At 37.9% G+C, this 26,596-nt stretch overlaps 2 protein-coding genes and 1 pseudogene across 31 annotated transcripts; 2 read left to right on the top strand and 1 right to left on the bottom strand.

Moving 5' to 3' along the window:
* Window positions 1–322: 322 nt before the first annotated feature.
* LOC126621233 (UDP-galactose/UDP-glucose transporter 5B-like) lies at window positions 323–1,048 on the top strand. Its single transcript, XM_050289636.1, has 2 exons — window positions 323–447; window positions 540–1,048. Exons 1-2 carry the CDS (start codon window positions 337–339, stop codon window positions 690–692), a joined length of 264 nt encoding a protein of 87 aa, XP_050145593.1. The 5' UTR covers window positions 323–336; the 3' UTR covers window positions 693–1,048.
* Window positions 1,049–11,452: 10,404 nt separating this feature from the next.
* On the bottom strand, window positions 11,453–14,319 carry LOC126621506 (disease resistance protein RPM1-like; annotated as a pseudogene).
* A 2,104-nt stretch (window positions 14,320–16,423) lies between these two features.
* On the top strand, window positions 16,424–26,402 carry LOC126621525 (uncharacterized). 30 transcript variants are annotated; one of them, XR_007623010.1, is made up of 11 exons: window positions 16,424–16,737; window positions 16,829–17,357; window positions 19,623–19,741; window positions 21,064–21,100; window positions 22,018–22,114; window positions 22,212–22,339; window positions 22,569–22,615; window positions 23,039–23,127; window positions 23,570–23,693; window positions 25,091–25,198; window positions 25,342–25,650. XR_007623010.1 is itself a non-coding variant. In XM_050290048.1 (10 exons), the coding sequence occupies exons 3-9, from the start codon at window positions 19,680–19,682 to the stop codon at window positions 23,686–23,688; spliced, it is 633 nt and encodes a 210-aa protein (XP_050146005.1). In that variant the 5' UTR covers window positions 16,424–16,737; window positions 16,829–17,357; window positions 19,623–19,679; the 3' UTR covers window positions 23,689–23,693; window positions 26,017–26,402. The 30 variants fall into 30 exon arrangements, 8 of the variants coding, with proteins under 8 accessions (XP_050146005.1, XP_050146003.1, XP_050146004.1 ...); XR_007623001.1 differs by having other exon boundaries at window positions 21,953–22,114; window positions 23,053–23,127; XR_007623003.1 differs by having other exon boundaries at window positions 21,950–22,114; window positions 23,053–23,127; window positions 23,574–23,693.
* Window positions 26,403–26,596: the final 194 nt, after the last annotated feature.

Below are 26,596 nucleotides of genomic sequence, written 5' to 3'. Positions count from 1 at the left end.
CCCGCAGCACCAACCCTTTCCTCCACCCGCACCAATCTTCTTCTTCTCTTCGACATCCACCAAAACCCAGAAACCTTCCTCCACCTGTCCCCCTAACCTTCCCTAACCCACTAACCTACCCCATCCCCCATCTATTCCTTTCCCCTACCTCTTCCCTTCCCCTACCTCTTCCCTTCCATTTTGAACCCAAACCTAACCCTAATTCCCAAATTTTAAATAGAAGCCCTTGACCCCATCGCTCTGATTCTTTCACATAACCTTAACCCTAACCCTCGGCACCGTATTGTCACAAGTTCCCAGGCGAGCTCCATCAGCTACACTCTTCGCGATCGTGCTATGGTCGAAACGACGCTGTTGTCGGGCGCTCCGCAGCCGAGCAAGCTGTGGAAATGGGTTTTTGCAGTGGCCGGAATCATGACCATGCTCGTCACCTACGGCGTTCTCCAGGTCACCTAATTCCCTCACAGTTATCTAATTCTTCGAATCGATGTTCGTTTTCGCGGCGGAAATGTTGAATATTTTGCTTTGATTTCTTGCAGGAGAAGATCATGAGAGTGCCGTACGACGACGACAAGGTGTTTTTCAAGTACTCGCTTTTCCTCGTCTTCTGCAACCGCATCACGACGTCGGCGGTCTTTACCAGAGTTTTGTGGGCCAGAAAGAAGGCTCTGGATTCTGTTGCTCCAGTTTAGGGTTTGGGTTCGAAAGGGATAGGAAGAGGTGAGGGATGGGGGTGGATTGGGGAAGGTTAGAGGGACGGGTGGAGGAAGTTTTCTGGGTTTTGATGGCTGTCGAAGAGAAGAAGAAGGTTGGTGCGGGTGGAGGAAATGGTTGGTGCTATGGGTGGAGGAAATGATTGATGCTACAGGTGGAAGGGAAGGCTAGATCCCTTAGGCCATTTTTTTATTTTTTTTAGTTTTTTAATTTTTTTTTTAAATTTTTGAATATTTAATTATTAAAATATATTTTTTATTATTTTTTAATCCAGTTGGATTAGTGAGTGGGTTCTCTCTCTGGCCAAGTCAGCATTTAACAGAAAAAGTAACAGAAAAACTGATGAATGTCTGACATTGGCACAAATTTGTAAAATAAGGTATGACATTGTCAATTTTAAAAGATGAGGTATGAAAGTGTCGTGACACCAATAGTTGAGGTAGTTTTTTGTACTTTACCCAATATTTTATTATTAAATTATCATTTTCCCTTCTAGAATCTCTCAATTTTGTGTCCGCCTATTACATCCTCTCATCTTTCCCTGCCATTTCATCTTCCTCTCATTTTTTTGTCCGCCTACTGCAACCTTCCCCTCTCTTCTTTCTCTGCCATTTCACCTCCCTCTCTCATTTTTTTTGTTCGCCCACTGCATCCCTCCCCTCTCATTTTTCTCTGCCATTTCATTTGTGCCACTGTCTCTTTCCCCTTTCTCTTGACTGGGTTCAATTTTTCTGGATTTTCTGGTTGTGGGAAGTAGGGAGGAAGGAGATGTGAGGGGCAAAACGGAGCAGATGTAGCAATGGAAGAGGTCAAGGAGGATGGAGTCTGAAGTCCTTGTCGTCGAAAATTGAGGTCTAGGAGGAAAGAGGCCAATCGGAGGGCACGACCGATGAGTTTGGTATGAGCAGGGCGCGACCGACGGAGCTCCTGAGTTCTCTGATTGAAGTTCGAATCAAGGTCTTTGTTCATGATTCAAGGTTGGGGATGAAAAAAGAAGGAGAGAACGCGAGCAGAGAGGAGAGTAGGGGACCCGAGCAGAGGGCGACGAAGGGATTAGCTAGTCCCATGGTTCTCGATGTCTCTCGCTAAGACCATCTAGCACGATTCTTAGTCGAGGCGAGTCCGGCTTACTCCCACTAAAGCTAGTCCCGTGAAGTAACAAACATGGGACTGGACTAACTATTACTCTAGTCCAGTCCAATAAGGGCTAGTGAAGGGAAACAAACACAGCCTTTGAGTATTGCTGGAAAAGTCCAGTCTTGTTTTAGCTGACTCATTTGATTCTCATTGTAAGTCAGGTGAGGTGGGTTTGTGATTAGTTTATTTTTGAAAACTTAATTAGACTATTATTATGCTTGAGATCGAACGAGAAATCGAGTTATTGTTGTTGTTGTGCTCGTCAAGGTTTTACAAAGAGGATGTTGCTTCTGTGCTAATTCCTGAATGTCTGAAGAAAAAAAATATTAATTAATTGGACCCGTTGACCCGACTCGAACCAACCCGTCCCGTTTCATTTTAAAACAGGTCCAGTTCGGTTCCTTCAAATTTGGGACCGACCCGTGCCCACCCCTAGTAGGCACTACTCGAGCGACGAGCTAGAGCCTAGCGCCTAGGTAACTAAGCGGGGTCTAGGTGGATTTAAGTAAATTGATTGTATATCGTATAAATAAATGTCTGCTTAAACTCAAAAAATACATAATTTCTTTGGGAAACAAACCTATAATGTGTGTTCATCTAAGTATTTCTCTTATAATTTATTAAAAAATAAAAATGCAAAAATGAAAAGTTATGTATTTTTTATCTAAATGAGAGTCACAATCTAGACAGGTGGTCTAGACGCCCTTTCTTAATTTCTAAATGCCTTGGGATTAATCGAGGCGGTGATCAACCTCCTAGTGCCTAAGCGGGACCTAGGCAGTGCTAGGCTGATATTATGTAATCTCGAGTCCCTAGACTTGGAGAGCAACTTGATTGCATGTGTCTCGTGTCAATAAAACAACGTCAATTGAAGAGAAACTTATTAATGTATTGTATCATTGACACAGTGAAAGTGTACCTATACGGGCCATACTAGGGGTGGGCACGGGCCGGGCTGGGCCCAAAATTGAAGGAATCGAACCGAACCCATTTGTAAATGACACGAGGTGGGGTGGGGCGGGGTGGGTTTTGGATTTTTCAAAATGAGATCCGAACCTAACCCGGCTCTTTTGAAATGAGCCAGTTCCTACGGGTCCCCACGAGTCCTACGGTACAGCAGCAACGATCATGATGTCCTCTCCTGCCTCAAGTTCTTCGATTGGATCGACCGCCAGCCCGGCTTCCACCACACCTGTGCCACCATTAATGCCATCTTCAAGATCCTTTCCAAGGCCAAACTCATGTCTCTCATGAGATAAAACCATCAGGAAACCCAAATCAAAACCAATTTGGGTTTTTTGAAAATTGGAAGCAAAATTAAAGATTCTGCACCAAACAATGAAAACAAAATTAAAGAACATACACATATATCAAATGAATACAATTCCATCCCCACAACCTTCCTTGTGACCGCTACAAAACTTGTATTCCCTAACCAGAAATTTAGAACCCAGAATAAAATCTATACCATTCCTGATTCACAAACCCTAAATCCCTAAACCAAAAATTCACATAAATAACAAATGCCTAATTCAAAATTACCAAAATTATAGCAGGCGACGACGGTGGTGGGGTGATGATGATCGCGAAGACAATGTTGTCGTCTAGGAATCGAGATGGGTGGTGTCGACGAGGAGGAGAGAATTGGGATGGGTTGTGCCTTCGTGGTTCTAGGACCTGAGTGCTTTGGGATATCATCAAGGAGGAGAGAAGGGTGGTGTTGTGGTGGTGGTCGGGACGACGGTGAGAAGAGCGAATACGGAGTTGAAGAGAGGATGGAGTTAACAGGAGTCCAGAATACAGAGTATGAACTTTGGAGAGAGGATGGAGTCCAGAATCCACATAACCTAAGAAATAAACGGTCGAGATTTATTCTCCCTATAATGAACGGTTCGGGTCAGGGGCTCGTTTCCTTTGAAATTTGTACCCACCCTACCCTGCCCCGTTTTGAATTTACAATATATGTACCCGCCCTGTACCCGTCCCGAATTGTAACTACCCGCCCCAACCCGCAGGTTCAGAACCCGTTTGCCCAACCCTGGGCCATACCATGCAAATCCATCTCCAATACTTGGGCTGCAAGCCAATATGGCTGCCAAGTGCCAACTTTGTATATGTTTTAGTTTCAATGAATTAGAAATCATCACTTCCAGCATTTCAGTTTAATTCTTACAAAAGTAAACATGGGGTAGCCAAAATGACGAGACCAGCTGTTTCTCTTCTGCACTCAATTAGACATAGTTCAGTATTTTTTTGAGTGGGACTGACTGTAAAAAAGTACAAACGTGGGAGAGAGTGAGAGAGAGAGTTTAACAGGTAGAGAAATAGTTGGAATTTGCTTGCTTTCATTCATGAACGTATACCAGTTTTATAGTACATGATCAACAAGAGTCCTATACGTGGTAAATTACAAAGAGAATAGTCTAGGATAATCACTAATTACGTTGTACCATTGACTCTTGTCTAACACTGACCCTACCACTTTGAGATAGAGTGCAGTCTCCATCTCCTTCCAACTCCTCTTGTCCCAAATGAGCCTGCATAAATTTAAAGATAATCTTTCACCCGACATTCTTCCACCTTTTACGATCTTATAATTCTCAGACACACATGCGCTGAAAATTTCTTTTATATCGGCAATACCTTCTCTTCTCTGTGCCGGACCTAGCTATATCGAATGCTCAGAAAGTTTGTTAGAATATCACTAGGACAATGTTATTCGATCCTAATCATAGACTGCAGAATGACAGACTAGCACTGTGGATAATTGTTGACGGCTGCCATTTACAAGTGTATGTTTTGAAATATCTATTCATTGCAAATATTGAATTGTTATGTTAGGAGAAACCTTTAAGTGAAGGGATCCTCATATTTTTATAAAAATGGACATTAGTTGTGGGGTCCACACCACATCAAACTTTAACAATCCGAATTGTTTATTTTTCAAGTTGCATCTCATAGATCATCCTTGTAAAATATTAGCCAAATCGGAAATGTTTTAGACATCTAATTAAGTTCAAAGAAATTAACGAATACTTTGTTGTATAAGAAACAATGAAATTTTATTCTGATCATTAAATAGGAAAATAGTTTCGGATTGAATTAAATTTTTGTAAGGATGATCTATGAATCGAGACTTAAAAAATAGACTGTTCGGATCGTTGAAATTCAATGTGGAGTGGGCTCCACACCTAATCCCTATTTTTTGAAAAAAAATTGGGAATCCTTTTGCATAAAGGGTCTGGTTATGTTATATTCTCGATTGCATCGTTGTAACATGAACCGATGAGCTAATCTAGTATAATTCATAATTTAATAAAAGTATAATCTAATAATATCGAGATGGAAGTTTGTAATGCTTTGTAACAAAATCAGGACTTATTTTTCTTCTTGATAATAATGTGATATCGAACCCGTCATTCATATAATCGAATTAAAAACTTTCACTTACAAATAATGAAGAACACTACTAAATTGTATTCCTAATCAGCCACAACTTATAGCTTTTGACTCAAGTTTGATCAACTTTTAAGTTTTCTGTTGCTTGTCGAAATGAATTCACTTTTCGACTAAGGGATGCACCTCTAACTAGGAAATTGTGGTGCTCTAATCACAACTCTTATCATAAAAATATACTAAAATCTCACTGACACCACTGATAGCCATTACCTTTTTGTTGTAAAACTATTTCTTTTGTTGGCAAAATAGCATACAAAAAGCGTCAAGATGCTTCCTTTGAGCTCCTTTAGAAATCTTCTCGTCAACTTTTAAATAGCTAGGCTTGTTTGTTTTGCTGTGAGTAATCTCAAACAATGGAAAAGGAAACTCTCCCCTCATGTTTGCATGATTGAAATTCAATCCTAACAATAATAGTAATAGTGCTATAATTTCAGGTTGGGTTTTCTCAACCATATGTTTTTTTATTTTTTTATTTTTCATGAATGATGCATACCTCATTGAATTTAATTGGTTTGATGATACATTAACTGTCAATACATATTTCACAACAACAACAAAATTAATGGAAATCTACAAAGTTTGGTGAAATTGTTTTATAGTTAGGTCACAACTTGTACAAGTGGCATTACTAATTATACCACTATGAACAACCCTGAAAACAAGAATTTGTTACCAGGCATGGAAAAATTAAATTTTATACCCAACAAAGGAGGGTCCAATGATATTATAAAAAACAGCCCTAAACCCTACTTTTTTCACTCGAACAGATTCTGCACAAAGAGAGCAACAACATGAGCTGCTTCACGCAGATTTTAGAATAATCAAATACTCCATTGTCTGCCATTGCCACACTTTCCTCAAGCAACACAAGTTGGCGGTCTCCATACATTACTCAACATGTCTGCTGCCACCAGTACTTCTAAAGCTGCAGCTGCCATCTTTGCAAGTTAAAGCAGCAGGCCTGTCAGTTTTCATGTTACTGTTCGAACTTCTCAACAAAATGTCAACTTCTTGGAGGCACAAGTGCTTGCTCTTCACTCTTGTTGTTTCCTTCATTGTTCTCTCGGAAGCATCAAGGTTGCCTAATTGGAATCAGATGCTGCCGAAGAAGCTACCAACTCCTTCGTCGTCTCCCTCCAAAGGCACGAACTCGGCAAAGAACTCTTCTTCCAATGCTTTGGAAGCTCATAGAAACGTCCCTTCATCTGATGGAAAGGTCTAGCCACTGGCTACTACAGTAATATATGAACTACTTTAGTTTTGATTCTATCTCTAATCTTCGACAAATATGCAATCCACGGCAAAGAAATCTTCTTCCAATGCTTTGGAAGCTCGTAGAAACGTCCCTTCATCAGATGGAACGGTCTAGCCACTGGTCACTACAGTAATATTTGAACTACTTTAGTTTTGATTCTATCTCTAATCTTCGACAAATATGCAATCCACGGCAATGCACTAATCGGAGGGAAGCATGCAGAGCTTTGAAATTAGTTACATGCTGGTTCGATGAGCTGCTTAACTATGAACAAAATTATATATCCTTGTAGATTTGTTTTTGACGTAATTAGTCTGCGCTGATACAGTCCATTGTAAAGTAAAGATCACAGAGTAGATTTATTATTGGATAGGATGCATTAGCAATCAGAAGTTTTGGGACAGTAAGATCTATATATAGAGCTTCTTTTATTTCAAATTTGGCATTCCTTAATGCCCAATATATGTATCACTTCAAATAATTTTGATCTTTCTACTTCTTTCGTGTAACACTTGAGTAATCTCAAATTACTGTCCTCTTAAAAGGACTTATTAGTACTCACTTAAACTTACCGTGCATGGTGCTGCCATGATTTTCTCCAGTAAATACATCTTTATGAGTTAAACATTATTAACTTGTTTATAATTTTCATTTACTGAATTTGGAAAACAGATGGTTCTTTACTGGCTTGTAATATTCATATCTCATGTAAAACTGAGAAATAACATATACAATATTGACCAGTAAAACAGAAAACAAAAGAGAATTAACATTTAGATCATTTTTGTAGCTGGTTAGATATGTTCAGTAACTCCGCCAGTGTAAGTTTATCTTACATTGCTGGCCCCAAGCCCGGATCAAGGATATGGGGGAGGGCGTCAAGTAGTCGACAGCTGGCACTCCTAGGTTATGTTGAATCCTTGTGAAAATGAATCCAAAACGAAATCGCGTTAAAGCTAGGGCGCCACTCGTAAGTGGTGCGCTGTGCGGCCCAAGCACAGTGATAAGTGAGCAAGGATCACTGTATGTCCATCGGCGCCCGAATGTAGTGTTAAATGAGCAAGGGGGCCATAGAAACTTCTTTTTGAACAACTCCACTCAAAGTTATTTGGAAGCATATGCTCCTATCAACTTTACACAGGACACACAAAAGAAGTACTTTGATCTTATTAGACGGGGGAGGGTGAAGAAGCTAGGACATGAGGGTAGAGTTCAAGAGAGTAGAATGTGTTTAGGAACGTGGAATATTGGAACCTTAACGGGAAAATCTATGGAAGTAGTGGAAGTTATGGTGAGGAGAAGGATAAGTATTATGTGCCTACAACAAACTAAGTGGGTTGCTCTTAAGGTAAAGGATCTAGAAAACTCAGGTTTTAAACTTTGGTATTCGAGCACAAATAGAATGAGAAACGGTGTTGGCATCATTGTGGACAAGACCTTGACACAAGATGTTGTAGATGTCAAGAGGCTAGGAGATAGAATTATGGCAATCAAGATTGTGATAGGACAAGAACTCATCAATGTGATTAGTGCGTATTCACCTCAAGTAGGGTTGGATACGAGTTTGAAGGAGAAATTTTGGGAAGATCTTGGAGACTTGGTGCAAGGAATTGCTCAGATGGAGATGGTATTTATATGAGGAGATTTAAATGGACACGTGGGCAAGGAGATAGGCAACTATGGAGGTTTTCATGGTGGCCATGGTTTTGGGGAGAGAAATGAGGATGGGGAAGCCATCTTGGATTTTGCAATGGCATATGATCTCTTCTTAGCCAACACCTTCTTTAAGAAGAGAGAAGAACATGTGATCACCTACAAGAGTGGGTCATAAAAAATACAAATAGATTTTCTTCTAATGAGGAAGGGGGGATCGTATAACTTGTAAGGATTTCAAAGTTATACTGGGAGAGAGCTTGGCTAATCAACATTGCTTATTGGTGATGGATGTATATATCAAAAGAGAGAGAAAAAAAGAACAAGACCTTGAAGTGCCCAAGGACTAGATGGTGGAATCTAAAAGGAGAAAAAACAGGTCATTTTCAAAGAGAAAGTAATCACCCAATGTGTGTGGGATAGAGAGGGGGAAGCTAGCCAAATGTGGGATTCCATAGCTAGTTGTATCAGAAAAGTAGCAAAAGAGGTATTAGGAGAGTCCAAGGGCTTTGCTCCACACCAAAAGGAATCTTGGTGGTGGAATGAGGTGGTACAAACAAAGGTTAAGGCTAAGAAGGAATGTTGTAAAGTCTTATACAAGGATAGGACCGATGAAAGCGATGAAAGGTATGGAATAGCGAAGCAGGAGGCGAAGAAAGCTGTGAAAGAAGCTAAACTAGCGGCTTGTGACGATATGTATAAGCGACTAGATACCAAAGAAAGAGAATTGGATATCTATAAACTAACTAGAGCAAGGGGAAAGAAGACAAGGGACCTAAACCAAGTGAGGTGCATCAAGAACAAGAATGGAAAGGTTCTTGCTACAAAGAACACGGTCAAAGACAGATGGAGAGGTTATTTTCATAATCTTTTCAATGAATGACATGAAATGAGTACTTCTTTGGGGGAGTTGAGTAACTCAGAAGAGTATAGAAACTACTCCTTTTACTAATGAATTAGGAAGAAAGAAGTGGTTGTAGCTTTAAAAAAGATGAAGCATAGAAAAGCAATGGGCCTAGATGATATACCGATCGAAGTGTGGAAAGTCTTAGAGAGACGGGTATAGCATGGTTCACAGACATTTTCAATAGGATTTTGAAAATGAAGAAGATGCCAAATGAATGCGAAATAGCACTTTGGTGCCTATCTACAAGAATAAGGGTAACGTACAAAATTGTAAGAACTATATGGGTATTAAGTTAATGAGTCATACAATGAATCTCTATGAGAGAGTTATTGAGCATAGATTGAGGCAAGAGACACGAGTCTCGGACAACCAATTCGGGTTCATGCCAGGGCGCTCAACCATGGAGGCAATCTATCTCTTACGAAGATTGATGGAAATATATAGAGATATGAAAGAGGATTTACACATGGTCTTAATAGATTTGGAAAAAGCATATGATAAGGTCCCAAGAGACATTCTTTGAAGGATTGTAGCGAAGAAAGGAGTACGAGTAGCATATATCCAAGTTATAAAGGATATGTATGATGGAGCAAAGATTGCCGTAAAAACTCATGAAGGACAAACCGAAAGCTTCCCCATAACTGTAGGGTTACATCAAGACTCATCTTAAAGTCCTTACCTTTTTGCATTGGTAATGGATGAGTTAACAGGACATATTCAAGATCATATTCCTTGGTGTATAGATGAAACTCAGGAAGGGGTAAATGTGAAGCTTAACTTTTGGAGCGAAGTGTTGGAATCTAAAGGTCTTTGCCTAAGTCGATCAAAGATAGAATATATGGAATGCAAGTTCAGTGCAAATGGAGGCTCAAATGAGTTAGGGGTGAGGATTGGAGACCAGGAAGTACCAAAGATTGACCGCTTTCGCTACCTAGGATCTATCTTGCAAAGGAACGGAGAATTAGATGGAGACCTCAACCATAGAATACAAGCTTAAGATGAAGTGGAAGAGTGCATTCGGCGTGTTGTGTGATCGTCGTATGCCACTGAAGCTCAAGGGAAAATTTTATAGGACGGCAATAAGGTCTGCGATGCTGCATGGCATGGAATGTTGGGCGGTGAAGCATCAACACGTACATAAAATGGGTGTAGCGGAGCTGATGATGCTTTGTTAGATGTGTGGGCACACGAGAAAGCATAAGATTATGAATGAGGATATCCGAGGTAAAGTATGAGTGGCCGAAATTGAAGGAAAGATGAGAGAAAACCAGTTACTGTGGTTTAGACATGTGCAATGAAGGCCTATTGATGCTTCGGTTAGAAGATGCGACTACGGGACAGAGGTCTATGACTTAAGGGGTAGAGGAAGACCTAGGAAGACTTTGGAAGAGACTCTAAGAAAAGACTTAGAGTACTTGGATCTAACGGAGGACATGACACATAACTGAGTGCAATGGAGTTCGCGGATTCATATAGCCGACCCCACTTAGTGGGAAAAGGCTTTGTTATTGTTGTTGTTAGCTATGTTCAGTATAACCAGGTAAAAGAAATAAGGCAACATGATATCGCCCTCAATCAAACGAGAAATCGCTTAAGTAGTGAGCCCCATGTCAACGACCATCCTCAAAACACCACGGGGTGGCCGAGTGGTTGGGACGCATTATAGACGCGTATTCCACATGGCACGTTCTGGGTTTGATTCCTGACACTGGTGAATCACACAATGGTGGCCAGAACAAAACTCACTACAAAGTGGACAATGATAACCAACCCAATTTCATGAGATCCTGAGATATATATTTTTTTGTAATTGAAGCCACCTTATACTAAGTATGTCTTGCTTTCTTACGCTATCGGGCAAGAAAGAGGTACCGATTAGCGATCATGTTGCATCTTTCATCTGTTATAATTACTAGAACAGAGTCAAGTTAATTAGAAAGGGTGGTTTTACAAAATTATGAAGCAAATTCATATTCATGGTCTGCATCCATTTTCTTAACAAATGAATGTTGTCGTCTAAAGTAGTGTTTAGTAGTCTCTCGAGGCAGTTTAAAACAAAATATAAATTTATGTAATCTGAAGTTCGTCGACTTGAACAAATACAGATTGAAATGTTTTGGGATTCGAAAGAGTTTATGTGGGCAAAAAACTTAGGTGAAATCTAACAAAACTATCCATAGTGATGACTGATGAGACAATAGTTCCCCCTTATACTAAAAATGTCCAAGTACGTACATATATTTTTTTGCAATAAAATTACAAATATTCTGCAATTAAGGTTGAAGAGTCTTCCATACCAGCAGAAGATGAACAGCATTGTACAAGGACAGCAGTGGCTGAAGCAATTTGATACACAACCAAATGAAAATAGTACTTGGGAAATTAAATAAAATTCCATGGTCCACACAGAACTCACTAATGATAAGTGATAACAATGCCTTCATATAAAACTTGTGATAGCGGTGGAAAACAATTAAGATTACGAAGCCTCACACAAGAAAGTGTTCGTCCTGGTGCAACTGGGTAAAAGCGTTTCCTTCCCAGATAGACTCTGCAAGGTAAAAGACATGAAAAAACCAAAATGCCAATCAAATAAAGTTTCAGTACAAATATTTCTCGATTGGAACTAACTACTAAGGACTTCAAACTTAGTTCATGGACAAAACCACATGGCCCTTCCAAACTTGTGAATGAGAACAATAATATGGAACTTGAGAAACAAAAGGGGAAAAGAAATAAAAATGGAGAGAAGAAAAAAAACCTTATGTACCTCCTCGACAAAGAACTATGAGTAGCTTTCATGAAACGTCTGGAATAATGATCTCAGGGATGTGTTGTACCTTTCCATGATCCACCCCTCCTTTTCATATAGAATCTACAAGTTGCTCTGGTACAAGCTCCAGTCTCAATGTTTCTAGTTTAGTAAGGTATTGAAGACCTTCTGGCAATGTGTTTAATTCTGTGCAGTCATCAAGGGACAAGGATTGGAGATTTGGCATCACCCCTTTTGCTATTGTTATCATATTCAACAAGGGGAAGATAAACAATTGCAAATGAGTAAGCTTTTCAAAGCCGCTTCTGAAACACAACTCTTTGCCAACATATGCATTCATAAGTGTAAGCTTTCCGAGATTGGGCAATTCTTCAATGTAAGGTAGTAAATCTTCCTCAGGTCTAGACCAATGTAGATACATATATGTGACGCTCTGAAGTGAGAAAAACCACTGTGGTACCTTTTTTAGTCTGCCGACCAAAATAACCATTCGAAGGTAGGGAGGAGGTGACCGTAGGGCATTTACTTGAAGAGCTTCTTCTTTATCACTTGCCATTAAAAACAAGTAGTGAAGGAGCTTCATCTTTTGAATTGAGGCACACAGGTCCTTCTCGTCTCTTTCTTTTACATTGGTAATCCCAATCCTGGTAAGTTGAGTCATATTTCCCACGAGTCTAACAATGTTTCCTTCTAATTCAACACATGTTAAGACTTGCAATTTCTTGAACGTACATATGTTTGCTGGTGCTCTTGTCCCATTGACGTATCTGAAGCCCTTATGCTCTCTAGTGTAACGGTACATGATTAGATGGCACAAGTTTTTCAACTTTGAAATTCCACTTGGAAGTGCCTCTATCTTTGTGTTCCGGATATCCAAAGTTTGAAGGTTGTGGAGCTTTCCTATGGATTCTGGGAGCTTTTTAATTGGAGTTGCCCTTAAATTCAAATATCTTAGGTTGAACAAGTACACAACTTCTTTTGGCAGTATATCAATTGGGACATATTCCAAATCTAGAACCCTCAACAATTTGAATCCAGAAGGCAATGTATTTGAGAATGACAATGAGGCCGTGTCAGTAACAAACACAAGAAAAGAACGAAGTTGTGACATACCAGTGCAAAATTTAATTTTTCCTTCAGTGGTTTGAGTTGACAAGCGGCGTGCTCGAACTTCCTCCATTACTTCTATTCCATCATATACAACACAAAATTTTTCTCTTTCTGATATAGAAAGAGCAAGCTCCCGCATAAGGTCATGCATCTTACATGCCTTTGGCCTTCCAGTTTCATTCCTCCAAACGACATGCAGCATGCCACGGAAAATGAGCTCCATAAGATAGCCCTCTGCAACTTCTTCTAGTGTGATCCCTTTGACATGTTCAACAACCCTTCTGCTATCCACAACCTAATGAGCCTTTTTCTTCGGATCAAATAATCTTCTGGGAAAAGGGAACAGTATAGAAAACAATGTTTCAACCGGTATGGTAAATCATCAAAACTAAGCAACAAAATGCTCTTCACTGGCTCTAGTAATGGATGGTTAGTTAGATGCCAGTTTAAGCTGTTGTAAACTTTGATCCATTCCGATGAATTCTTGGAAGACATCAGATCACCTAAAGCCACGAGCGCAAGCGGTAGGCCTTCACACTTCTCTACAAGATCCCAAGCCAATGACTCAAGCTGTGATGGACAACATTTATTCTGGAAAGGTGAGAATGCTTTGCTGCTGAATAGCTCCCAAGCCTTTTAGGGGTTTAATGCGGTGAATATGACTTTGTACTCCATAAGAATAGGATGCAACGTCTTCGTTTCGAGTAGTAAGAATAATTCGACTTCCAAGCCGTCTATTTTGAAGAGATGTCTTTATTTCTTCCCAAAGTTTTTTATCCCACACATCATCCAACACAACTACAAATCTTTTAGACTCCAAGTAGTTGATTAGAACTTGTAGCAATTCTCTATAGGTCATGGAATTGATGTCTGCAGGTACCTCTTCCATCCTTCCTTGGTGGAATTCCTTGATCAAGCTTCTAAACAAGTCTTCAATCACATATGTTTTCGAAACAGTAATCCACGCACAACAATTGAAATGTCTCTTCACTCTTTCATCGTTGAAGGCCTTAGCAACTAGAGTTGTCTTCCCTGATCCGCCCATCCCGACTACAGAGACAACCATGTGCTCTTGATCTCCATTCACCAACCAATCCATCAGTTCTTGCTTCTTGCTGTCAATCCCTAAGAGCTCATCTTCCATAATAAAAAGTGAAGACTCTGCTCGATTCTGCACCCATCTGCAAGCATCATCACAAGTGCTACTACTAGTCCCTTGTAATCCACCAACACCAAATCTCTAATTCCTCTCCGGAATGGCTTTAATCAGTCTTGAGATGTTCTTTAACTTGCTGCTTATTTTGCGTCTAAACCACATTCTTCGGAATGTAGATGGTTTGGTGGAACCACCTTGTAAATCGACCCTCACGACTTCCTTGCTCATACATGTGATACATGAACTCATCAATGATGTCTTCAACATCATAGGCCAAGTCTCTGACGCTTGCAACCCACGTCGCCTCTCCTTCGGCCTGCGCCTTCTTTCGGTCAGCATCATGTAGGAAGGCCCTCATGCTCACAAGCTCCTGTTTAATGTCATCAATTTCATCACGAACACTGGCTACGGATGATGCCTCGTTCTCAAAAATGGTCACAATTTTTCCAATCAAGAGGTCTGCTGTGGGTAAAGCCATATTTGCCTTTGATTCAAACTGCATAATCACTTACAAATTCATATATGAAAATTAAATGAATCAGTATTTACAGAAAGTTGGAAAAGCATATTCCTGGTGACTGATTTGAGTGGAAATCAAATAACAAAATAGAGAAGTTTGAACGATGAGCCAAAATATTCAAAAGTGAGGATTCCAACTGGTTGTGCGGGAATCCAGTGCAGTAGAACGTGATTAGAAATTGTTCCATTAGTCAATGTTGGTTAAGTAATTGTAAGGCTATCTTGGAAGAATAAGTCAATGTGGGAATGCACTATTTGTGCTGTCATGATATATATGTCAAAGTCTACTATCTGCGCTGTGATGATATACAAGTCAAAGTCCACTCTTCCATATTATATAAGGATTGTGCTTGCAATCCCCCTTTAGTAATGAGCTCATTCCTCTACTTGCAAATAACGTATCTTCACCATAGAAATTTAGTAATCAAAACCATTCAATTTCTTAAGTTTCATTTGAAGTTCAAACCTACAAAAACTAATTTGAATCGGAGTTCATTTAGTCATCCAAGTTCATCAAATAAATCAACGGTGTAGGTAGCAAGTAACATATTCATGATTAACTATCCATAATTCGGATGACAAAATGAACTTTGATTCAAATTAGTAATTGTAGGGATGATCTTAATGAATTTGAAGGAATTGAACGGTTTTGATTACTAAATTTCTATGCTTCAATTACTTATGCTTACTAGTGATTAGAAGACTTTCAATATTCTTTGTATCAACAACCCTAGTTTGTTTACTATCCAATTAGTTATACCAGAATATGACATTTACCAACAAAGTTGTATGATATGTTATACTAGACCAATAATTGGTAATAAATTAGGCACTCCGCATACACATAAAAATTTAATATTAAATTACTTATGTACTTATCCAAAATGAGTATTTAGGCCCCACATAAGATTCATTATTAAAAAAAACTTATATTCTTTTCTTCACACTATCAAAGCCACTCTCTTCAAGCTCTCATACCCACTCTCACCTTCCATTGTAATAAACGACACAATTCATTGCAAAATCATATTATCACAGATCACCGTATGTTTATAATATTTCAATTGATTGGCAAAAATTTATTCCGAAAATTTGAAAACCTCGAGAAAATTTGGCCAAATATTTCTTTCAATTACTCTGTTTATAAAATGGATCAACATACATTTTGTACGACAAATAAATAAGAATAGATGAATTCTTACTTCAGTGTGTAGGATGCTTTGTTTGAGAGACATTCGAGGCTGATAATCCAACAATATTGGGGCTCCTGAGCTGATCAAGCAGTTTCTTACCACGTCACAGCAAGTACTCAATGTAGAGGAAGTTTTTGTGGTCTTCTTCCTTCGTATTGGGGCGGAACTCATTTGATACAAGTGACTCAATCTGCTGCCAGTCTTGCGCAAATTTTGTGCGGGCTGCCCTCAGAAAACCTCTGTATAGACTTAGTACTTGCTTCTGCATCCCAGAAAGCCGCCTTGGTGCACTGGAGGCTCCCATTGCATCTTCTTTTGTTTGGCACCAGATTTCTTTTCAAAGAACTTGAAAAGATTATAGGAATCATTCACTTATGTTGCTTCTGCTGTATAGCAATACAAATTAGTATGTTTCTTAAGCTACAGAAGTAACACAAAATCTACCGCGCAAAAAGAAGAACGTTCCTATCAATGTGCAACAACGCATATTATTACTTTAGTCTAAAGAAAGCATTGGAATTGGCACTGTTCTTTACTGTTCATTGTACCTGATTTCAGTTTATTTACAAGATTGCCACCGCCTCTTCAGTTTCAGATTGAAAATTTCGATTTATTTACGAAATTACCACCCTTCATCGTGCACTTGTCGAGCATCGTAGAAAGCAAACCCGACTTTTGTTCTAGAGATCTCTTCGACGACAAACCCATGTTGCTCCAGAGCTCTTCAACGACAAAGTCGATTCGGCGCCTCACCGTCGCACACCTCGCCTTCCCCTCGTCGTCGCACACCTCGCCTTACCTCGCCGCCGCACACCTCGCCTTACCTCGCCGCCGCACTCCTTACCAGAACTTGAATCAATGGTAACGTGCCAATTGTATATATTTTTTGTCGATTTTTATCATTATTCTGGAAATTAGGGTTTGATCTAAATTTGGTATGGCTGTGCTTCAGCCAAAACTCACGGATTAGGCTGAGATTGAGATATATGGGAGGATTTGTCGACGGATTTCGGGGAGAGAGGCGTGGGATGGCAGGGAGGGGAAGGGAGAGGGAGGAGTGAGGCTGCCAAAAAGGGGTTAGGGTTGATTTTCTCTCCTCAAATCAATTGTTGGTGTCGGTGATTGAACGATCATTGGTTAGAGGGGAACTTTCATTAACTTTGTTTCGGAACCGGAATGGGGTCGATGGGACCATGCTCTGTTGCACGTTCAGATGAGTGATTTCAGGGATTTGGGGTAGGGAGAGTGATTTCAGGGATTGGTAATCCCATCCCGTGTTTTCCCCTCATCTCTGTCACACTCAACCTCTCTCTAATCCTTTCTCTTTCACTCTCTTTCAGACTCTTCCTTTCTCCCAACTCTCCATCTCTCAACTTTAGTGCTAACCCTAATTTGTTCTTTCATTCCTCAATTTTCTCCATCCGAGCAATGAAAAATCGAACTGGGTTTTCAGATTATTGATGCTTCACGGACAGAGAATGGTATCTTCCTTTGAGGATTTTGTATTTGGAGAATGTTGTTTCCTTTTTTTGGTGTGTTTTTGGCTGTGTTGCATAAGTTAGTCTCTTTTGTTCTAAGTTGTAAATGATTATGCTTGATTTGTGATAGGATTTTTACTGCTTTTGTGAATGCGATAAAAACCTCCTATTTTACTTGCAAGAATCACAAGGTTATTGTAGTATAAACGGATCTCGCAAGGTCATTCTCCACAGGGATTATTAAATAATTCGAAACAAATCAGATTCCAATTAATGATTGTAAAGTAGAAATTGAAGTGATTGATTTTAAAACCTAATTAAAAATAAAAACGAAATTAATGAATTAAAATAAACAATCTGTAATATTAGAGCTAGAGAGAAAAAAACAGTTTTGATAAAATCAAATTAAGAAAGCACTAGGGTTCTACCATCACCTAGCAATCCTATGAATTTTTACCAATTACTTATGATCTACACATGCCACTTTGAAGGTTAGATTTTCCTAATTCATATTCTACTTGGAACCTCCAACATAGAACGTATATCTAACATGCAACCCGTCCGGACGTTCGGATCAAATCTAAACATGAAAGACTCATTATGCTTTATGAAAATCCTTTGAAAAACCATGCAATCCTTAAGACGTGATATTCATCCTAAGAGAAATTACAATTATTAATCACAAGAAGCCAGCGTCAATTTCAGGGAACCTTCCGACCAAAATTGCATCAAATTACTTTTCTAAAGATCCTAATGGTGATCAGGCATTAAGACAATTAGATAGTTTTTATCCCGGTGATTAACAATTCAAAGTACGCATGCAATCAATCATAAGAAATTTAATAAAAATCACATATTCATGCTAAGGCTCAAGGCTTCGCCCTAGCAAAAGAAATTAGTTCCGCATATTCATAATTGAAATCATAGAAAATATCCTTAAGAAAAAGATTGAAAACACCTTCAAGTAGAAAATCTTCAAAACCCTAGCACTCCTCTCTGTCTCCAGTATTGCATAAAATAAAGCGTACCCTAAAACTGTAGACGGCCAAGCAATATATCTGCTAAGCCCCCACACAAACCCTAGCAAACAAAACCCTAAATTAAATAATAAAATTCGTCTAAAAACTGAACAGCCACGTTTTGGCCCATAAGCTGCTCCAAAACTGGCCCAATATAGCTGGATTTAATGTTTGGACTATTCTGAACACTTTTCCAGAAGGCCACGAACCCATCCGATGTCATCTTGGGCTCCAAAAACGCAATTTAAGCCCAAAAACGTCACTTTCCAGCACTGCGCACTGCTTCTTTATTTCATCGCCAGAAAACCACCGCTTGGTGAAAAAATCCCAAATTTTGATACGATCAAGCTAAGTGACTCACGAACGTCCTCCAATTGGAATTACTCCAAAATTCGTCCATTTGGTCCTGTTTTTCTCTAGAGGAAGTCGAAAGTCCTATATTGAAAATACAATTCAAAGTATCAAAATTCTTCCCAAAATATTAACCAAAATATACTAAGATTAGGGTAAAATATATAATATAAAATCTACTCATCAATTTGTATGCATTCTATGTTGGTACTGAGGTTTACAATTTTTTTATTTTTTCTCCCCAGTTGTTATTTTCCTTTTATTGTATATTGTATCTTCTGTTTGGGAATGCCTCTGTTTTTTTACTTGCTGAGAATGCCTCTGTCAGGGGTGGCTCAACAGGACCGCGAAATCTGGAGAGGGGCGAGGGGGTTAGCAGAGGGGGGATTGGGTATGTAGCATCAGGGCTAGGTTACCAAGATGGTGTTTGGGTGGGTTTGGCAGTGGGTCATATGGGGGAGGGTGGTGATGCACTCTGAACTCACGAAGGTGCACAAACATTACGAGTGCATCACCATAAAAAAAATTCATATTTATTTGTTATACCCTTCACAGCAAATAATTTACATGTGAAATCTAGGTAAAAACATGATATCTTTATAGACATTGAAATAAAGACAGCCACAGTCATACACTCCATAAGTATTCCTCATCACAGAGTTTTTTGAAACTTAGAAGACACCGGAAATGATTCACATAGCAGATTAAGCTTATAGATGATATAATAGTCAGATAACAAAGTTCTCAACTGAGGGTTCGGAGAGACTTATTTCTATGTCCAATTATGAAGCATCTTTTGATTTTTATTGATATAAAGACCTTTTCTTTCTCCAATTATGCCTCTGTCAACACTTTTTGGTTTAAATGCACTCATTTAGTACTCACATTTATCTGATAGACCAGATGAAAAAAGAGGGAAACATGGATTATATATGCACGAAGGGCACCACAACAAATGTGTGAATCTTCCTGCACCACCAGTCTCCGCAACGTTTTCCAAAACCCGCTTGACCGAAGGTAAGCGAATTTGGTGTTCTGGATTATATTGGAATTGAAATAGGTTTGGTTTCATTAACTTTTTGGGTTATTAAGTTTGTATGCTCTGATTGTTTTGGAATTTGAGTTTGGATTGAAATTTAATTTTGATATACAAAAGCACTCACCTTAAACACAGAGGAATCAGATGCTTGAGTTAAACAATTGGCTGATCACAAATTGGTATTTTTTTGGTATTCTTTCTTCTGATTTTTTGGGTTTTCATCTGGGTTATTTTCTGAACATGTTGCATTTATTTTACGCTTGGTTTCGTATACCCTCCATCAGTCAAATAAATAACTTCATAGAACCAGAAGCCACTGAAATGGCCAGTGGCATATATGTTTATTTCTATGTTTTCAAATCTAGGTTTTAGATATTTTTCTTTGTTTTGGCTAAATATGAAATTTTGGTTCCCAATTTCTTAAAACTTTAGAATTTTTTTTGCTATTTAGTGTGACAATATGGGTCCAAGATTGGATTCTTCCAATTTCTGGGCAGTGAAGACAGGGTGGTGACAAGAATTCCAACTTCTTTGTGGTGGAAATCATAGTTTCATTTTAGATTTTCTTTTGGGTTTATGAAATGAGTTGGAGTGATGTCTCATGATTATGTGAATGTTTTCAAATTGGTGAGAGAGCTTTTGGGAAAAAGGGTCAGAAAGGATTTGGAGGTGGAATTTGCAGAGCTAAGACGACTAAATTTATTAATATTCACATAATCATGAGACACGATTAGATTATTCGGTTCACAACTAAATTAAAAATCAAATTAGAAAACAAATTCAGGACAAGAAAAATTGTGATGATCCCCAAGAACATAGGAAGTAAAAAATTTTGATGATTAGATTTTGAAATTTCTTTTTTCCCAAATCCATATTGACATGGGTTTTTGGTTGTTTTAAAGAAGTGGAAGAAGACAATGGTATCTGCTTAACTCAAAGATTTTCTTTCAATGGTTAATCAGTAATAACAAGCGTATACGATATAAATTTCAGATTGAGTAAAGTTTGATGCTTTATGTGTTTAAATAGGCGTGTGAATTTTTTTCAAGTCATATCTTAAGCGATTAGTTTTTGTACACGGTATGAGTTAGTAAACATAATGACAGGAAGAAGACTATGGATGTTGCTCTTCTATTTAACACACTATATTTTGTATTTATATTTTGCATGTGATCATGTCCTGGAAAGATATCCGTTTAACACATCCTTTAACAGGACAAGGATGTTGCTCTTCTATTTTCATTCAGTCAACAGGGGGTTTCTGATTTTATATTTTGTTGTTTATATGCTGGAATTACAGGACAAGGAGTTGGACCCTGGATCTAACGACTTTCTGGGTTAGTAACTTTTATAATATGCTGAGTTTTTATTCTAATGATTGTTTATTTTTTATCGTACTCTCTCTCTCAATCTAATTTAACCCATATGTGCACACACAATCACAATAAGTTTGGGTTCTGGTTTAGATATTTATATTTTTGGATATTGGAAATTGTATTTTCTTTAGATTAATCCCAGAACGTGTACCATGTGGGTTTTTTTTTAAATTTATTTACTAATTTTAACTTTGGCTTTTAAGTTTGAGTTCTGGTTTTTAATATTTATATTTCTGTACAATTTGATGCTATGAAAGGGTTTGATAATTTCTGATGATTTCAATGACAACTGTTTCTTTTCCAAAAGATGATTGGGAAGCAGTTGCTAAGTGACGATTCTCCGTATCCTTTTAGAAGCCTTCTTCACCTGCTATGTTTTGGTTTGTTATGAAATGAATTCCCTTTTACGTAAAAAAAAAAAAAAAAAAAAGGTACAATGTTATCAAATTTGATTTTTATAATCATTCGAATGCTGGGAATGTTGGGGTTTCTTACGGTTAAATCTTTGCATGTATTTTTTTTCTTTCTAATTTTCTGATTTTCAGTTTTATCTTTTTTTCTTTCTCAATTATACCAAGATATTGCTTAATGCATAGACACATAAATGATTCAAAAAATGGGTGTACCAAGAGAAAAAAAAATGTTGGATTCTCTGCAAAGCGCCGAACCAAAGAGAGGAATATATTGTGTAAATATTATTGGTTATTCAAATACGAACTTCTTTTTTTGATCGCTAGAATTTCAGTATAAATAAGATATTAGTTAGATGTTATAGATGATCAAACTAAAACAAGTCAATTTGCCATACAGAAGCTCTACAAATCAATCTTCCTTTATTTTCTAACCCAGCGTCCTTTCATTTCATCTTCGTTCTGGAGCCCTCCCTGTTTTCCACATCTCCTCTCACACTACCTAAAGCCGAAACCAAACCCAGCTATGCAGGAATCAAATCACAAGTCTCCGACACCCACAAAGGTAAAACGCTGAAAAAAAAATCCCCCTCTGTCCTGTCATTCTCATTTTCAGAAGTTATGCAGACGGTTCCATGTCTAATGTCTTTGTGGGTTTTCAGTGGTGCATATCTCGATTGACAAGGATGAACAGAAGCGGATATAACAACAGTGAGACCAATATGAGATCCAACAGAAAAAAAAAAAATAGCGGCGGAGAAGCCGAGGGCTACGGATTCAAAAGGAAAAGGTATGAGCCCTGGCTCTGTACTAATATTGACTTGGATTAGATGAATTTTTGAGTTCTTTGCATCCGTGAATGAAGTTTGTGATCTCTGTGTGATCTCATTCACTGATCCCTGGATCTTGAATTTGTCTAATATGCTCATGGATGTGCTCTGTTTGTTGTCATGTACAAATTGGTGAATGTTGAACAAAATGCTTGCATGTTGGATCTGTGATTTGGGCTTGAACAAAAGTACCTCTGTGCTGCCTGGATCCTCCACTCCCAAACTTAGAATGAAAGGTTAGTAATAGCCTTTTCTTCACTTACTTTCAAAATTATTTTGTAAGTAATTTTTGTATCTGTGAGTCGTTTGATTCATTGTTGTAATTTTATATATTTCATGATTGCAAGACTCTTGGTATCATTAATTGTTGGTTTTGGTACTTAACATTTTAGGTTTAAGAAATATTAATGCCTGAAGTCCTGTTATCAGTTTTTTCCATTAAAAATTTTCAATTCGTTCAGATCTTTTCAAATATGTATAATTTCTTTGTGCAATGTCTCTTTTAGTTTCTTGGTCAAGCATTTTAAATCATTACGAACTATTTAGTAAAAGTAGTTTTATAGAAATGCTTGAGCTTCTTGGAATAACTTTTGTTTGCAAACGTTTTCCAACTTATTTGTTATCAATATTGTTCCTATTTTTGAAAACCTTTTTTCAAGTCTGCTTGAATCAGGACTTATCGAATCAAGGCAGCTGCAAGGAAATTTGAGCTTTGGCATGTATAGATACGATTTTGCAACGAAGCTAGGTACCTTCTAGACTTATTGGATGTGAAGATTTGTATGATCGAATTTGTGATTAATATACTTGAATTTTATTAAATTTTTCATGATTTGATAGAGTTTTTCGTTTAAATTTGTGGGTTTTAGTTTAAATTGTGGGTTTTGGAGATTGAATATGTAAAGGCTGCTTGAGAAACTAACAATATACAAAATTTGAATGATGCTATTTGTTTCTATCTTTTTTTCTGAATTTGTCTGCTATTGGCTATTCTGATTTTCTCTGGCTAATGGACTCTCTGAAAATGTGTTTTGGCTTTTTTAATTCAAAAACTAAAACTCATTTCGTTTGTCGACGATGATTTGTTATGAGGTATTGCTATAAAATGGAGAAATTAACACTGATTCTATTACTATATGTACATCAGTTTGTAATATCTAATCTTAAAATATATATATATTTTTTGGTAGTCAGAAAGAAGGCACTCAAATTACTTCTGCTCCAACCCATTTCAACAATTTATCAAGCTTTAGTTGAAGCTCCTGGGAAGCATATCCATTATATTGCCAACCTTGAAAAGCCTTGGTAAATAATGTCAGTTGTTGCTTCTCCAACTCTTTTCCCTAATTTAAGTTTTTTAAGCTTCATTTCCTTTTTCCTATATGTAGTTTTGATTGTGTTGGGAGTTAGCAGCTTTGGTTTCGACATTGTTTTGTTTGTGATAGATCTCAAAAATTTTGCAAATGTTTTGCAAGTTGAGGTGCTAAAGAATTTGCATTAACTTATTTTTTCATTTGCCCGTGTTCTAATCCAAAAGGTTTAAAGTTGGTTGAATATTACAAACTGGTATAGGTTTGGTTATAATAAAAGAAGTAATATAAATTATTACTATGACACAGTAACATTGAGAGAGGTCTTTTATTAATCTCTCTATCTATAACAGTACCAAATATATCATAGATGAGACAAATATTTATAACCATGTTTATTAGGGTGTTGGTATCCGCCAGGAGGGGTAGTTTACCTTGGGGGTTGCAACGAATGTGGAGATTCGTTAGACCAATGATCAATTGATAGAAATTATCATTAAGCCAAGCAAAAATGAATATTAAATCTTAACATTGGGAGAATACTAGGAGTCTTTTTTTATTTTTTTATTTGCCAATTCTAGGAGTCTCAAAACCAAGTAGTGTTATATTTTAATAAATTTTTATTGATCGACTGGAAGTAAAAATCATATTTTTTTGGCAAATACACACACGAACTTACACGCCTAAATACTCATAGCACAAACGAATGATGGACTCAGATAAACACCCACAAATACATATACTACACACATATACTAGAATGGTTTCTTCTCAGAATGCTTATCAAGACCTTTAGTAATAACCCTTCTGAAATGGTGGACGTGTTGTCGATATTATTCATCAATTGAGTATGCATGAGAACTTCAAGTAATCGTTGCCATAAAAAGTAGAAGTGATAACTCACACCAGGAATCAGTTATCTCATCAGCAGCTTTATTTTTATCTAAGATCGAATTTGATACCTGTAGGTGTATATAGGTTAAATCGATTGTTAAGAAGGCAATTTAATCACTTTTCAACGTCCGATATCTCCATCTCCCTGTTCTAAATTTTTACTTACTTGAAATGAATAGATTCTAGGCGTTTCATTTAGCAAAATGATTTGTGGATAGTGCTAACTCATTTTTCTTACGTTCATAGTAATATGGGCACTTTTCTTGGCAATATAGTGCGTAGCGTAAAATTAGAATGTGATTCAGTTGTATTGAATTTGTTCGATTAACCACTGGTCCATTTATAGTTCATTTAATCTTTTGTATTAGTAAGCTACTGTGTTGTGTCCTTTACATTTCTTGGTATACTATTGATATGGAAAACATCATCTATCTATTCTATTTATCGCATGATATAAGAATCAAAGTAGACTTGGCATCACTTCCGTGGTCTTTTTTGTGTTAGCAGATGCCATCAAATAGGCAAAATCATATCGGCTACAAAGTGCAATGAATGTTATAGGTTACTAAGTTTCGCCATATGCCTTCATTGTGGCATTGCCCTATCTGTCGACAAGTACGCATTATAAGTTCACTTTGTAGAATGATATTAAGTTGACTTATGGAATAATATAAGTTTGTGTCATACATGAAAACTATGAATCCATTTCATCTTAAACTACTATGTTTTTGTTCAATTGACTGCAACTTATGCCGCAGTTTGCTTCACAAACCTCAACGGTTAGCTTCCATACAATATGATGCAAGTTTGAGGATATCTCTACATCTTAATTTATGCTCTCTGGTTGCTTCAAGTTTGTAATTTTAAGTGCTACACTGCCACTTGATTTGATTATAAAAATGTAAAACAAAATCCATCAATGATTTACAAATTTGTATTCGATTTTTGATGTTTTTCCAGTGTAAGGCATATGTTGCACAAGCATGTAAAATGGTACAAATTATTTGGTTTTGGACAGGAAGCTTTGAGTATTACAAGAAAAATCAAGAAAATGTGTCACTCCTCTATTCCTCTGTTCTTTCAGGATTATGTTTAATTTATTCAGGTTAAGTGTGTCTTATTATGCAGTTAAGGCTGGTGCATTCCTGGTCCCGCAGCAAAGCGCGGGCATATTTTCTAGTCTATTCTAAAATTGAGGAAGGATTTGACTGTAGCTTAGCTACAGTCAAAAGTTTGCCCTTTGATTTTGCTTTATTTACGCCACTGCTATCATATCTGTGGCTGAGTTGAAGGGTAATTATATAAAATTAGGAGGGTAATATTGTCTCTGAACAGCTTTCAATATATTTACAATTTTGCCAGTTTGTTGTGAGATGGGCCCTTGATTTTACATTATTTACATATCTGCCATTTTCGAAAGGCATGGGCTGCAGAGACGGAGAGGGAAATAGGCGTGGGATGGCAGGGAGGCAAAGGGACAGGGAGGAGTAAAGGCTGCCATGAAAGGGGGTTAGGGTTGAATTTTTCTCCTCAAATCAAGGGTTGGTGTCGGTGATTGAGAGATTGAGAGATTGAGAGGGATGGGAGAGAGACAGAAACACACCCATTTGGACTTCATTTCCCCTTTCTCAGACCCTAGCAGCCACAACACCAACTCCCTGATCTCTGCAATAGCGTCGCCGTTGGCTCCTGCTTCCGAAAACCAAAACCGCACAAACCTGGATTAAAGATGGCTCTCAGAGGTCTTCAAAGCTCGATGGGTACATGAAGAGATTGGAAGATGAACTCAGATTTCTTCCCATTTTCTCCTTCCCCAAAACCCGCCACTGTGCTTCCCTCTCCAACGCATTCAGATCGAACGCTCCGATCACGTTCTCTCCTCGGTCGATTCACCTCCGGGTAAGCGAGATCTGTAGATATAACTGTTTGTGTATGTATAGGTTACAGTGGGAGAGAGATATATATATATATATATATATATATATATTTGTTTGTGTATTTGTGTGATTTTTA

The sequence above is a fragment of the Malus sylvestris genome, chromosome 5, assembly GCF_916048215.2.
Source record: "Malus sylvestris chromosome 5, drMalSylv7.2, whole genome shotgun sequence".
In the NCBI taxonomy this organism is placed as follows: Eukaryota; Viridiplantae; Streptophyta; class Magnoliopsida; order Rosales; family Rosaceae; genus Malus; species Malus sylvestris.
Note: the sequence above shows the minus strand (reverse complement) of the source record. Positions and strands in the feature narration are given on the sequence as shown.